Source organism: Myxocyprinus asiaticus, chromosome 15 (assembly GCF_019703515.2).
Source record: "Myxocyprinus asiaticus isolate MX2 ecotype Aquarium Trade chromosome 15, UBuf_Myxa_2, whole genome shotgun sequence".
Lineage (NCBI taxonomy): Eukaryota > Metazoa > Chordata > Actinopteri > Cypriniformes > Catostomidae > Myxocyprinus > Myxocyprinus asiaticus.
In genome coordinates this window covers 41,532,762-41,546,389 of record NC_059358.1, presented here as the reverse complement: position 1 = coordinate 41,546,389, position 13,628 = coordinate 41,532,762, and the positions used below count along the sequence as shown (strand labels likewise).

Genomic DNA, 13,628 nt, shown 5'->3' with positions numbered 1-13,628 from the left:
ATTAAATTCTCAAATGTTCTTGCAAATACAGTCACATTTACATTTGTTGACTACAAACCCTCTCACTAAAGGCATTCCTATGTCTGTGACACAAGCTGTTTTACTAGAGCTTTACTATGTAACTGTGAGATGTAAACCTTTGCATCATGAACAGATCATGTGTAATGTATGAAACGAGTTCGGATCTGTCGTGAAGTCTCTTGTTTGAGAGACTGACACATCAGCAGCAGCATTATCATTATGAACCACATTGGGCTGAAGTGTCAGATTCAAACACACAGTGACAGTATGACTCTCTCACCTGACGCTAGATGAAAGAACAGGACATGTGTGTGTTCTCTCCAGTGCAACACATGCAGAGAAACATGTTTAAAGACGAGCTGAATGTTTTGCAGTAAATATGTTGCAGCAGAGTTGTTGGTCGGTTAAGAGGTGGAAGTGCGCCGCAGAAAAACGATTATTGATTGGTTCAGTAGACTTGTATGCTTACATTTCATTGGACGGTTGAACACGCAGAATAATATCGCTGTTTTTCATTGGACGGTTCAGCATGTAAAGGTCTTTATAGTCTTGCGCTTGACACAAACAGAATAACTCTTATTTTAATGGTAGCATTTAAGTATTTTATGTTTTGTACAGACGGGTTGTTTGACGGTCTCTCCATAAGCATAAGACGAGTTGACTGACATAATTCCTGTTCTGTTATATACCTACTATATATCAAATCCGATAAATGTTACAATAGTCAATGTTGTTGTACTCTATTTTATTATATGTTTTTATATAATATAATGCAATGCAATGCAATACAATACAATATAATATAACATAATATAATATAATGGTAATACAATATAATATAATATAATATAATATAATATAATGCAATACAATATAATATAATATAATATAATATAATATAATATAATATAATATAATATAATATAATATATAATCAGTGCTTAAAGTGGAAGAAAAATGTGCATGTACTCTCCTTGTTAGGAGGGGTGGTATATAATGTACTCTGTTTTTGTTCACAACATATCTTTATTTAAAAATAAGTAAATAAACTTGGGGTTTTATAAACTGAACTGGGGCCAAACTTTATTTTTTTCCCGTAGTTATCTTACCTAACACTTTTATTGTAACTAACTTGTTAACATGTAAAAACAATAATGTTAATAATATGTGTTTATTTACATTCAAATAGTATTTAATTACATTAAAAGAGGTATTTAATTAACAGGTTCAAGGTCTGGCTAAAGAACAAATATGACACCATCAACTAACAAATAGGTTTTGATTAACTTTCTTTGGAAATAAAAACATACAATGTATAGTCATTGTTTATGAAAACTGAGAAAAAATATTTAGATCTGCTAAAGTCTGTATCTTTGACAATAACAACCCACATAAGGGAACAATGGCAATCTAATGCTGAATTGTCTTTTTACACAAAATAAATGTAGCCTGAAACTGAAAAAAAAAAAGAGCATTATGACTGTTTTTCCTTTTTTAAATTTGTATTATCCTCTCATTCAATGAGGGCAAAATTAGACTTGTCCTGAACACATAATGAATTTGCACACAGGAGTCATATACTGTAACTTGTGAAGATAAACATAATTAGAAACAGTAAACAAACTGATTTGATGATGTTTAGGATTGTGAACGCTGACTCACATTTGTAAAACACCGTCAGGATTTATGCATTTGCAAGTTCAGTGGCACTTCAAATAATCTTTTAACAAGCACTACAGAAAAGAATGGAGAATAAAAAGCTATTCTTCAGTGTATTTTCTTTGAAGCTTTTGTTTTCATCATCGATTTACCTTTTGTGAAAAAAAGGTTATGCATATGAGCTGACATCAGTTCAGTAACAGCTTTGAGATTTTTTAAGTCTGTAGATTTGACTGCAACCAGCAGCTAAACAAATTGCATAAATATGTTTGAGTGAATAAGACACGATAAAATATGCTCACCCAAAAGTTGCTGGTTCATGTTTTGGAGAAGAGTGTAACTGAACTATGGCCAGACCAGCTTAAACACGCACTCCAGTCCGGAATTGGACCGCTAATGCTGTTGCACGTGCTGAGTGTTGTTAAACTCATCGCTGAGTTTTGCGCAGAGCCGCGCGTTCGGATATTTGAGAGGTCAGATAAAAGTGATTAGCGGGCCCCATCAAGTCACTGACTTACATTTAATAAAAACATTACATTGTACCGGGAGACTCTGAGAAGTGGTGGTATGCCAGAAAAACTGCCGGTACTCTGTAGACTAAATTAGAGAAGTGCAGGTACTGCGCACCAGTGACTACCTGCCCACTTCAAAGCACTGAATATAATATAATCAGGGTTGGGAGGGTTACTTTTGAAATGTATTCCACTACAGATTACATGCTGTAAAATGTAATTTGTAACGTATTCCGTTAGATTACTCAAGGTCAGTAATGTATTCTAAATACTTTGGATTACTTCTTCAGCACTGGTAGATTTTTTCACTTGTTTTGACTATAAAAACTCTGTCAGTACAGTAAGACAAAATACACATGTTAAAAATACATTCTCTGAAAAACCGAAATATCTTCTGCAGTGTTGTTTCGAAAACAAGATAAATCAATTTGATCTTGTTTTTAGGATTTTTACAGGAAAACAATGCAAAAATTATTATCAAGAATATGATTTTTGCCCTAATATCAAAGGTCTTACTAGGAAAAAAGAAATTATGATCCAGCATGAATTTTCTTGATAAAAAAATATGATCGTGCCTGGTAACATGTACATGTAAAATGGCTAGAAATAGCATTTTAGCTTAGCGTAAAGCTGATAATTTACACAAGGTTTATTTCTATTTCTTCTGCTCCAAACTTGCTTCAAAATTACTTCTCTGTCTACTCGTATGAATGTAACACATCATAAGAAAGTGTTTCACCACTGTTCAAATGCACTTTGGATCACATCATTTATATGTATAAATGTTTTCCATCTGAAAGGACTAAATATTAATGAAACAAATGACAATAAAATGCAAAGTAATCTCTTCAGTAATCAAAATAGTTTTTGACTGTAACTATATTCTAATTACCAATTATTTAAATTGTAACTGTAGTGGAATACAGTTACTTATATTTTGTATTTTAAATACGTAATCCCGTTACATGTATTCCGTTACTCCTCAACCCTGAATCTAATCTAATCTAATCTAATCTAATATAATATAATAGTATGCATTTATAGAACATCTTTTATAGCCTAATAAAAATAGGCTATACTAAGACAAAGTATCTTGTCTTTTAGAAGAACTTTCAACTTTTTCAGTATGTACCTGTGGTGCCAAAAACAATAACAGTCCATTTAGTTATTTAAATATTTGTTTAAAATCTATTATAAATGCAAGAGTGTTTTATAACAGGCTGCAGAAGAAATGTGCAACCAATCGTTTATTTACCGATGAAAATCCCGTAAGAGAATGTACCACTCGTAAAACTCGGATGAACATGTGTGGTCCTCGACGCCCCCTCTACGTTTATAATGGTACGGTCCAGTCCATAGAATTTTCTGTGGATTCAGGGAGCGGCGGGAGGAGAATCACTTTGAACAGCACAAACACAGAGGGTCTATGAGATGAAACACGGCACATAAGACGCATTTAAGTTTGTGGATCTACTTTGTCTTTTCAAAATACCGAGAAATGTATTAACGACTGGACATTTCTGGACACCATTTAGTCGCGGGATTGGACACTACATTTGGTGAAACTTGTGACAAGAAACATTTTATCTTCATAAGAGGACTTGATATAGAACAGAAGTGACGATAAAGAGAAGCTGATTTGACGCGCATGAATAAGACACTTATTTTATTCATGGCTGTTTAGTTTTCGATTGTAACGGAGGAGTTAAAGGTCCACGGATATTTCCCGGTAAGAAATGAAAGATCAAAGACAAAGAAAGATGTAAGACTTCGTGTGAAAGAGTCGTCTGACGAGCACAAACGTTTCTTTAATCGTTGTGGACGATAAATACTTTCCCGCCGTTTGCTCCAACAACGCGCGAAAATGTGCGAGGTCGAATTATCGCTTTTGCCTAAACTTGAGAGAAAACAGCTGAATATGTGTAACTTGACACTCTGTATTTTACTCCTCCTGACATGTTCTTGCCCAACTTCATCTTCTTGTCCTGTACAATGCTTGTGCGAAGTCACAACAGTTAACTGTGTTAACCAAGATTTGAGATTCATCCCACAAAACCTTCCAGAAAACATCACCACACTTAACATAAGTGGTAACAATATAAGGAATCTTAACAACACATCTTTCCCCAGGCCACTGGAACATTTAACAAACCTTTATGTGTCTGGAAGTCAAGTGGAGCAATTAGACTCTGTGGTGTTTGACAACTTGCCAAGTCTTCGTTTACTTGACCTCAGCAACAATAGGATCATGCATTTTAACATTGAGGCTTTCCCTCAAGACAACAAGGTTGAGGTTCTGAACCTCAGTAGATCCTTATACAATCACTCATATGTAAGTATTTTTGCAAATCTTTTCAAACACAGCTTACCTAAGGTCTCCCATCTCGATTTGTCCAACAATGACCTGGTCCTCCTTCCAGAGGGCATGTTTACAGGTTTGTTGGACCTCATCATTTTGGATTTGAGGAACAACTCCCTTGTTGAAATTAGCAGTGGCACTTTTCAGAACCGGGCACTGAAAGAGTTGGACTTACGGGACAATGCATTCAAAGTGCTGCCAAACTCGACTCTGGCAGAGCTCAGTTCCATCCCTGACTTGCAAGTCAGTATCGCAGGAAACCCCTGGCGCTGCGATTGCAATATTGAAGACATGTTGATCTGGTTGAAGAGACATGACATTGTGGTAGACATGGTAAACATGACCTGTTCTGACCCAATAGGGCTGAGAAATAGCCCGCTCCTACACCTGGAGCAATCACAGCTTCCATGCACCTACACTGGCGATCTGAAGGGTGTCCTGGAGACCTCCTACGTGTTCCTGGGGATGGTGCTTGCCCTCATCGGGGTCATCTTCCTGCTTGTTATTTACCTCAACAGGAAAGGGATCAAGAAGTGGATGTACAATATCCGTGATGCTTGCAGAGACCATATGGAGGGGTACCATTACAGATATGAGATCAACTCTGAACCACGGCTTGCCAACCTCAGTCTGAACTCAGATGTCTGAGGAGACATGGATTGTTTGCACAACTGGCACACAATGACTTCACTTTTGCTTTGCATGAGTATATACATATATACTATATATATATATATATATATATATATATATATATATATATATATATATATATATGTATACATATATATGTAGAGTTTGCTGTGACATGCCTTCTTTCTCATCATACAGGACATTAACTGGATTCTGCAGGTGTCAACCCTGTTTTGCTCGCTGCAGATTTCATATGTGCTGATGTCTTGCTATAATGTTGTCCGGTGATGCACGAATCAAGAACATACGTAAAGAAGTTAGAATTATTTTCCCCTTTTTTGATGGGATCTCTTGTATTCGTATGAAATGCCAGAGTAACACATTAAATCCATTTGCAAAATGTCTGAACAAACTATAATATGCATTTAATGTTTTATTTTTTTATTTTTAGTTATAGCTTAATTTGTTTCTTCTGCAAAAAAATATTGAAATTGCCACGCATGTATTTATGTATTTTTTCACTGATGTAAAACTATGGTAATATCCACTTTTTTATGATTTGTTATTGGCTTTTATATTTACATTGGCTGGATATAGATCAACGTTAACACTATGCAGTAATGTTCCCTTTGTTAAGGGTTTATAAATGGGTTCATTAATGACTAATAAGTAATTTACAAATGCAATTATACACATGAATAAGTTAAAACAACATGAATAAAAAGATAGACTTTAATTAAATACTTGCCAAATAGTGAGCCATTTTACCCTACGTGTTATAAATGCTTAATAACACGTATTCAACATTAGTAACCTGTGAAAATGTACCTCAATGTAAAGTGGATACATATGAACAATGTATTAAGGAGTTTCCAACATTAGAAACATTTGTACATAAAGTTCAGTCATGGTTTAATGGTCATCAGGCTTTATTATATGATATATGCTGTTAATAAGCATGAAGAGATGAAAATATTTTTGCAGAGGGCTTTAGGTAACAAGTTAAGTTGGGACAGCACTCGGGAGTAGCAACATTCTTTTCACATGAAAAGTGACAACACAAGTGAGTCAAGACATTACAGTAATCAATATAAACACAAAATGACATAATCCTTCCTTTCTCAATATCTGATCTCAATATAATCTATTCTTGCTGCATTGTGACATAAAACATGAATTAAGGTATTTTAAGTTTTTGATTTAAAAAAGTTTTAATAAGTGTATTTATTAAGCATATATAACGTAAGTTAAAATGCTCACCATTTGGCAAGTATTGCACGAAAGTAGCCCCTTTTTATTCATGTTATAACTGCTTATCAGTGATTTAAGATGCATTTGTAAACGGCTTATTAGTTGTTAATGAACCCCTTTATAAACTCAACAAAGGGAATGAAAAGTGTTACGAGATCAACTCTTCTCTTTGGGATGCCTCATTGAATAAAAGATCTTGCACTGATCCTTTCTCTACAGTGATTTCAGATCCAGAGAAGTGTTTGAAGCTGGGAAGAGGGATATCGGATGGCAAACTGGATTACCTACACAGATACCTTTAGGTGCAGTCACATTAGGCTTTGTGCTCCATTTCCATTTATATATATGTGAGTGCATAGACATGCAAAGAAGTTTTGTTTAAAGGATCTAAACGTAACAGATTGATGTCTTGGCTTAATACAAAAACATGGGTTTCACAGTGTAACGTCATTGTAATGCTGAATATAAGTTGACACAGATAAGATAAGTAAGAAATTATCACAATAAAAGTAGTGTGTATTTTTATGTTTATGGACTGATCCCATTCACTTCCATTGTAAACTCTTTCTGGAACAGAATTTCTTTTTTTCTTTTTTTTAACAAACAAGGGACGAGTTTAAATAGGTTTTTTTTTTTTTTTTTGGGTAATCGGCATTATGCCACAAATGCTGTTGACTAAGCTTAACTTGTATTGAACCTGGAACATTCCTTTAAATGCAATATCACACTCTAGAAGTCTGTATGCATTTATTTTTTAAACGTTTTATTTTTGTTTTTTTTTTCATGTAGAAGTTCTAAACAGGACCTTTCACCTACTCAAGGTGCTGTTATTTGCATAACATTCATATACATCTGCCCATGAAAGCCCTGTGCTTCCCTGAATAATAGAGATGATGGATATTTCCAGCCGAGACATTCATGCAACAGTAGACATGACTGATTATTTCCAGAAATAGATTTAATAGCCTACATTTAACCAGCCTTGTTAGATGTAACTAATGCTTGAGAAGCAATGCACTTTGACGCAGATGGAGTCAGAAATAAATACCGTGCATATATAGTTTCTGAATACACATTCCTGGTCTTATTGTGCACAAATCCGCACAGTATCCTAAATAAATAAATAAAAGTTTGCCTTTGTAATCTTTCATGGATATGGATTAACTTACTTAGAACAAGATAGATTTAGGGCTGTGTGCTAAATGAGCTACTCATAGTGTGGACCACCCAGACAAAGATACACATCTCTGACATACACATTCCCCCAACATTGTGTGGCTCCTGGATACCTATCATTTTACTCAGAGGTTCTCAAAGTGTGGGGCCCTCATTGTAAGGGAGGCACGGAAGACTTCTCAAATCTTGTTCACTTTCACAAATTCATATTTGCCGTGGCGACAATACATGCAAGAACCTATGACATTTGTGTGCAATGTCCATTTTGAAATGTCCAAAAATATATATATATATTTTTATATGAAAAATTGAGAGCCAATGATTTTACCAAAACAATTCTCAACTCTTTTTCAGCTCTGAATAATAAAGAATGTTATTGTGAAGTATACCTTACTACAAATATAATGTGAGAGTTGAGCTTGTAGTAGTTTCCAGTGAGCTGTAAGGAAGTGAAAGACATTTTAAACAATACAGTACAAAAACAATAAATAAAATACAGAGCCTGATCTCATGAAAATTACATGATAGTGGCAACATTTTTGCAAAACGAAATTACGTGCCTTACACGTTTCGTACCCTTACCCTAAACCAATGCCTAAACCTAACCAATAGTGTCCAAAAGCAAAATGCGAAATGAAAAGCACATTTTCTGAAGCACCCGCGTGATTTCCTGTCGCTTCTATGACTCTTTTGTCTCATGTGTCAGCTTGCGTGCTATGGGCTCAAACTGCAGCCTTCCAAGTCCAGAGTCCAACACTCTATCAGGTGAACTACTTTGGAAGATAATTGCAAGGGAATACAGTAGTGTGTAAATGTAGGTGAGTCTGCAATACAAGCGCTAGAATGTATAGTTTTTCAAATGATGTGCTATAGTAAAAGTGTTTTGATATCATAGCAAGCAGTGTGTGAGGAATAGTGTGAAAAATATGTTTATAATATCCTAATCAGCCATCATACTTGTGATTTGTGTGAAAGTGAATAAAACACAACATTGTTGTAGCGCCTCTAGTGTTTATTTCATCAGGAAACTGCGACAAAATGTAGAATTCGGCACGTAAACATTTTGGAAAAATTTAGTTATAGTAACGTTCATGCTAAGGACCGAGGTCTGAGTCTTGAAGAGCACGCGAGTGCAAATGTTAAAATATTTTGCCTTACAAGTCATATAGTAAAAGTGTTTGTCATAAGATAGCATTGTGTGAGGAACAAGGCGAAAAGTAAGTGTTTATGAACTGATAATCTGACATTTTGGGTGAAAGTGAATAAAAGTAATTGTTGTTGTAGCACTTCTAGTGTTCATTTCACCAGGAAACTCCTGTGATATGTACAATGAGCCGCGTACAAATTATTTAGCAAAAATGTAGGTGTAGTAACATGTTTCTATGAGAGGTTGCTCTTTTTCTTCATTGTTTTCCCTCATGTTACTGCAGTAAATAGTGCATGTAAGCATTACAACAAGAACATTCCCTATAATTCTGTTTTATGGGTTGTGCGTTGACATCATTGCCAGCAGAGCTGAGCGAGAACTTGATTGGAGTATCAAATATGGCTCTTTGTGTTTAGTGTAATCTGGCAGCCGATGACACCCCCAAGGACACAGAACAGCTTCCCTAGAGGTGAGGGCTCGGTCACCCCTCTCCGGGGAAGAAACAGGTGCTCACTATCTCACGTTTCCATGGCGACAATCTCGACCTCATGCACTTGCAGTGCGGCGGGTAGCTCTTGGCAGAATTTTATTAACGAGTTGCGTAACTCAGACATGCTTGGTAGGCCAGGTGCAATTTGGACAGGACAATAAAAGCTGGTGTACAAATGCCCCTTTAAAGGAGGGGTGGGACTTTAACTTTGCCGCTGGGGCCAGTTAACAACTCCTTGTGCACATTAAACCAGGACTCCAAAGATGAAAGCTGTATGAATCATTTTCCCCAATAGAGACTTTTCCAACTCTATGTCTAGTTGAATTATTATCACTTGTATACAGTAAGTAGACTGAGTTCTTCTAAGCCTTGGTTCTCCACCACCTTCTACATTATTTCAATATAGGGCTACTGCAATTAAACAGCATAAAATCTAATCCACATTGCAGTTTATTCTTACTAAGAAGCCCACTTAGACAGGAAGGCCCCATTTACACCTTGCATTAACATGTGTTTCGTATCCGGATAGTATCTGGATATTCTGTAGCTGGATTGCATTTACTGTACACCTTGCAGTCAAATGTGTCTCCACTGTGATCGGACAAAAATCTGGTCAAAGTTACCTCGGCAAAATACAAAACGCTACTTAAGTATTACACTGTGGTAACTGAAAATCCTCCATCTTTTAGCAAATTTTAAAAACACTGATGGGGGGCCTGGATAGTTCAGTGAGTATTGACGCTGACTACCACCCCTGGAGTCACGAGTTCAAATCCAGGGTGTGCTGAGTGACTCCAGCCAGGTCTATTTAGCAGCTAAATTGGCCCGATTGCTAGGGAGGGTAGAGTCACGTGGGGTAACCTCCTCATGGTCGCGATTAGTGGTTCTCGCTCTCAGTGGTAAGTTGTGCGTGGATTGCGGAGAGTAGCATGAGCCTCCACATGCTGGGAGTCTCCGAGATGTCATGCACAACGAGCCACGTGATAAGATGCGCAGATTGACTGTCTCAGAAGCAGAGGCAACTGAGACTTGTCCTCCACCACCCAGATTGAGGTAAGGAACCACGCCACCACGAAGATCTACTAAGTAGTGGGAATTGGGCATTCCAAATTGGGAAAAAAGGGGATAAAAATAAAATAAAAAACACTGATGGATAATTCTAATTATTTCTATCACATTAACAGGGCTTCCCCTCATTGAAAATGTTTTGCCAGCCACCAAAGCAAAATTTGGGTCGCTGAAGCAAATGTAATGATATTCATCTCACGTTCACAGCTGCATGAGTCAAGCCTGATTTCACACATGATTAGAAAACAGGAGAGATGTGAGCGAGTGGGGATTTGAGGAGAGAGATACAATATTTTGTTCATTGTTCGGGCGACAATATTGCAAGACAACAGTGTCTGTTGTGTTCTTCACATTGGGATGGCTGAATGAACAGGAAAAAGGCAAGAACACACAACACAGCGCTTTAACGTCTGATGACTGTAGCTGAACCTCATCACATAATTAATTACTTACATATTTGAATCCGGATAACGAAAACACATCTGCATTTACACCTTCTTTGAATGTGGTCAGAATCCGTTCCTGACCACCTCTGAATGTGGTTTCAGTGATCCAATCATGATCCGATCACAATGTGTCTTGGGTGTGTCTTGTGCTGTCATTTAAAGGTGCTATATGTAAGATTGACAACAAGCATTTGAAATGGGTACTGCAGTCCAAATTCAAAATATTGGAGAGTGTCTGCCCCGCCCCAGACTCAAAGCTCATATGGGTTGCCAGAATGTTGACACACAAATTAGCCAACTCAGCATCCGTTTTAAAGGATTTCTGAGCTTTAAGCTGTCTCCATCTTCCAAAGGCATCTCCAATATTTATCCTTGTTTTACTACACCTCTGGTCATGGTGGTTTTTAGATGGATGGCGAAGCTTTTTAGGTTGGGTGGAATCTGTTATCTCTGATCCAGTTCGTTTGCTGGCTTTCATGGCTGCAGCACGCATTGTTTGCCTGCAAACTTGTTCAAATCTGGCAACCCGGCAGTGTCGAAATACTATTGGTGAGTGGGCAGTGGGCGGGATCACACAGGCCAAAACATAAACAGAAATTCCAGCCTGGAATGGAAACTTCAAAGTAGAATATACTGGCTGTAGCATTGTTATCGGAGAAGCCAGTATTTCAACTTAGCATGTTTCCTAATTCTCTAATGATATATTATGGTCATTTTATGATTTAGTACAGTAAAAATATTACATATAGCACCTTTAATGTGGTCAAGTGCTAGCCAATTGCAAGCCGATCATCCGATGTTAATGTAAGGTGTAAACTGGGATGAAGAGACCAGCTATGGTTCATTAAATGATATACGCTCTCTGAATACTTGATTAGGAACACCTTTGCACCTACTTATTCATGCGATTATCTAATCAGCCAATGCAGCAGTACAATGCATAAAATCATGCAGATATGGGTCAGGAGCGTCAGTTAATGTTCACATCAACCATCAGAATGGGGGAAAAATGTGATCTCAGTGATTTCGACCATGACGTGATTGTTGGTGCTAGACGGGCTGGTTTGAGTATTTCTGTAACTGCTGATCTCCTGGGATTTTCACACACAACAGTCTCTAGAGTTTACTCAGAATGGTGCCAAAAACAAAAAGCACCCAGTGAGCAGCAGTTCTGTGGACAGAAACGCCTTGTTGATGAGAGAGGTCAACTGAGAATGGCCAGACTGGTTCGAGCTGACAGAAAGGCTACGGTAACTCAGATAACCACTTTGTACAATTGTGGTGAGCAGAATAGCATCTCAGAATGCACAACATGTCGAACACGGCGGATGGGCTACAACAGCAGAAGACCACGCTGGTCACTTTATTAGGACCATAGTGTTTCTAATAAAGTGCTCAGTGAGTGTAATGTTAATATACCATCCTACAAAAACTACAAAAATCTGCTTTGTTCTTATAAAATGTACTGTTCACCGCCATAGTAACACAGTTGGTAAAACTAATGCCACATGATCCCTGCGTCCGAAATTGCGTACTGTCACAGTATGTACCGTATTGCTGAAGGACGCACTTCTCAGCCGTTAAAACAGTGCATTCTTTAGGTATGCATGCGAGCAGTATGAATAGATTTCGAACATACTGCATCTGGGGACGTGGGCATTGACCCATTATCCGAATATATGATGCAAGAACGACAACCGCAAAAATGATCACTGGTTTTGTTAAACAAGCACCATTTTGGCACAAGGAAATTATTTCTTGGTATATACTGTACATCAGTTAGAGTTGAGAAGAGCAGTTCGCGGTTTGCCGCTATTCTTTTGAATCCAGCATTTTGAATGTGACCCGATGGATAATGGGATTGTAAAGTGTCCAGTGATCTGCACTTCACAATCTATTGAATCTAGGAAATAGTACGTCATCTGGGTATTTCTCACTTACTTTTTATCTGAGTATTTGTACATACTACTCCATTGGCATATTGTTTTTTGGAATACTATATAGTAGGGAAGTATGGATATTCTGAAGCAGAAGATGATTTAAATTTAATTAAGTGTCCCTTCGAGGAGCAATGGCTGGTAAACATGTAGAGACAGTGCACAGTGTCACTCGCATAATCAGAAATTAGTGTATCACATGTGACACTAAAGTAATGCAATAAACATAACCTAAACAACATAAAGTGTAACATAAAACACCCCAATGTACAGTACATGACTGATAAAAAAGGAAGAAAAAACAAAAATATTACAGTAAAATATAATAAAATGTGTTGAGTCATGCAAGGACTTCTGGGAAAGCCTGATTATTGTTTTTCATCTTAATTTTAACAATAGCTTACTGTAAAAGTAGAGATGTTGTCTTGTTAAACATAGGATAATTTTTAATGGTTAACTATAAGGTAAATCAGATTTTTTTTTTTTTACATCTAAAAAACATAAATTTGTAATATTTTATTGTTTACATTGTAACAGTCACTGCCTGTCACAAGGTTTATTCATTGCAATTATGGTTGCTATGTTCTTCCTAGCCACTAGGGGGACACAAGAGTGTACTCTGTATGGTATAAAACAGAAAGTAAATGCTAGGGTCTGTTGGATGCTGCCTCATGGTTGTCTGCAGCCTATTTCTCAATTCTGTTTGAGAAACTGTTTTTTTCCTGCTCAAACAGGATTTGTTTATGATGTAGCTCTTGCTCATTGGCTGTGGCTACCTCTGTGCATTTACAGACAAACACACTTATATTGCTGAAGCAACTCTTTTGGTTCGTTTGGTATGAAACCTTGCAATTGAACAAACATCTAAACTTAGGACAACAATCAACTTCATCATCATCAACCTTTGTAACTCTGCTCATCTACAGATA

At 36.9% G+C, this 13,628-nt stretch overlaps 1 protein-coding gene across 1 annotated transcript; it reads left to right on the top strand.

Annotated features, from left to right (window-relative positions):
* Window positions 1–3,547: 3,547 nt before the first annotated feature.
* On the top strand, window positions 3,548–7,370 carry LOC127452642 (trophoblast glycoprotein-like). The gene has a single exon (XM_051718270.1). The coding sequence runs from the start codon at window positions 4,057–4,059 to the stop codon at window positions 5,197–5,199; it is 1,143 nt and encodes a 380-aa protein (XP_051574230.1). The 5' UTR covers window positions 3,548–4,056; the 3' UTR covers window positions 5,200–7,370.
* The last annotated feature ends 6,258 nt before the right edge of the window (window positions 7,371–13,628 follow it).

Excerpts from the sequence above, each read along its gene's own strand:
- LOC127452642 (XM_051718270.1), top strand. The coding sequence starts at position 4,057 with ATGTGCGAGGTCGAATTATCGCTTTTGCCTAAACTTGAGAGAAAACAG.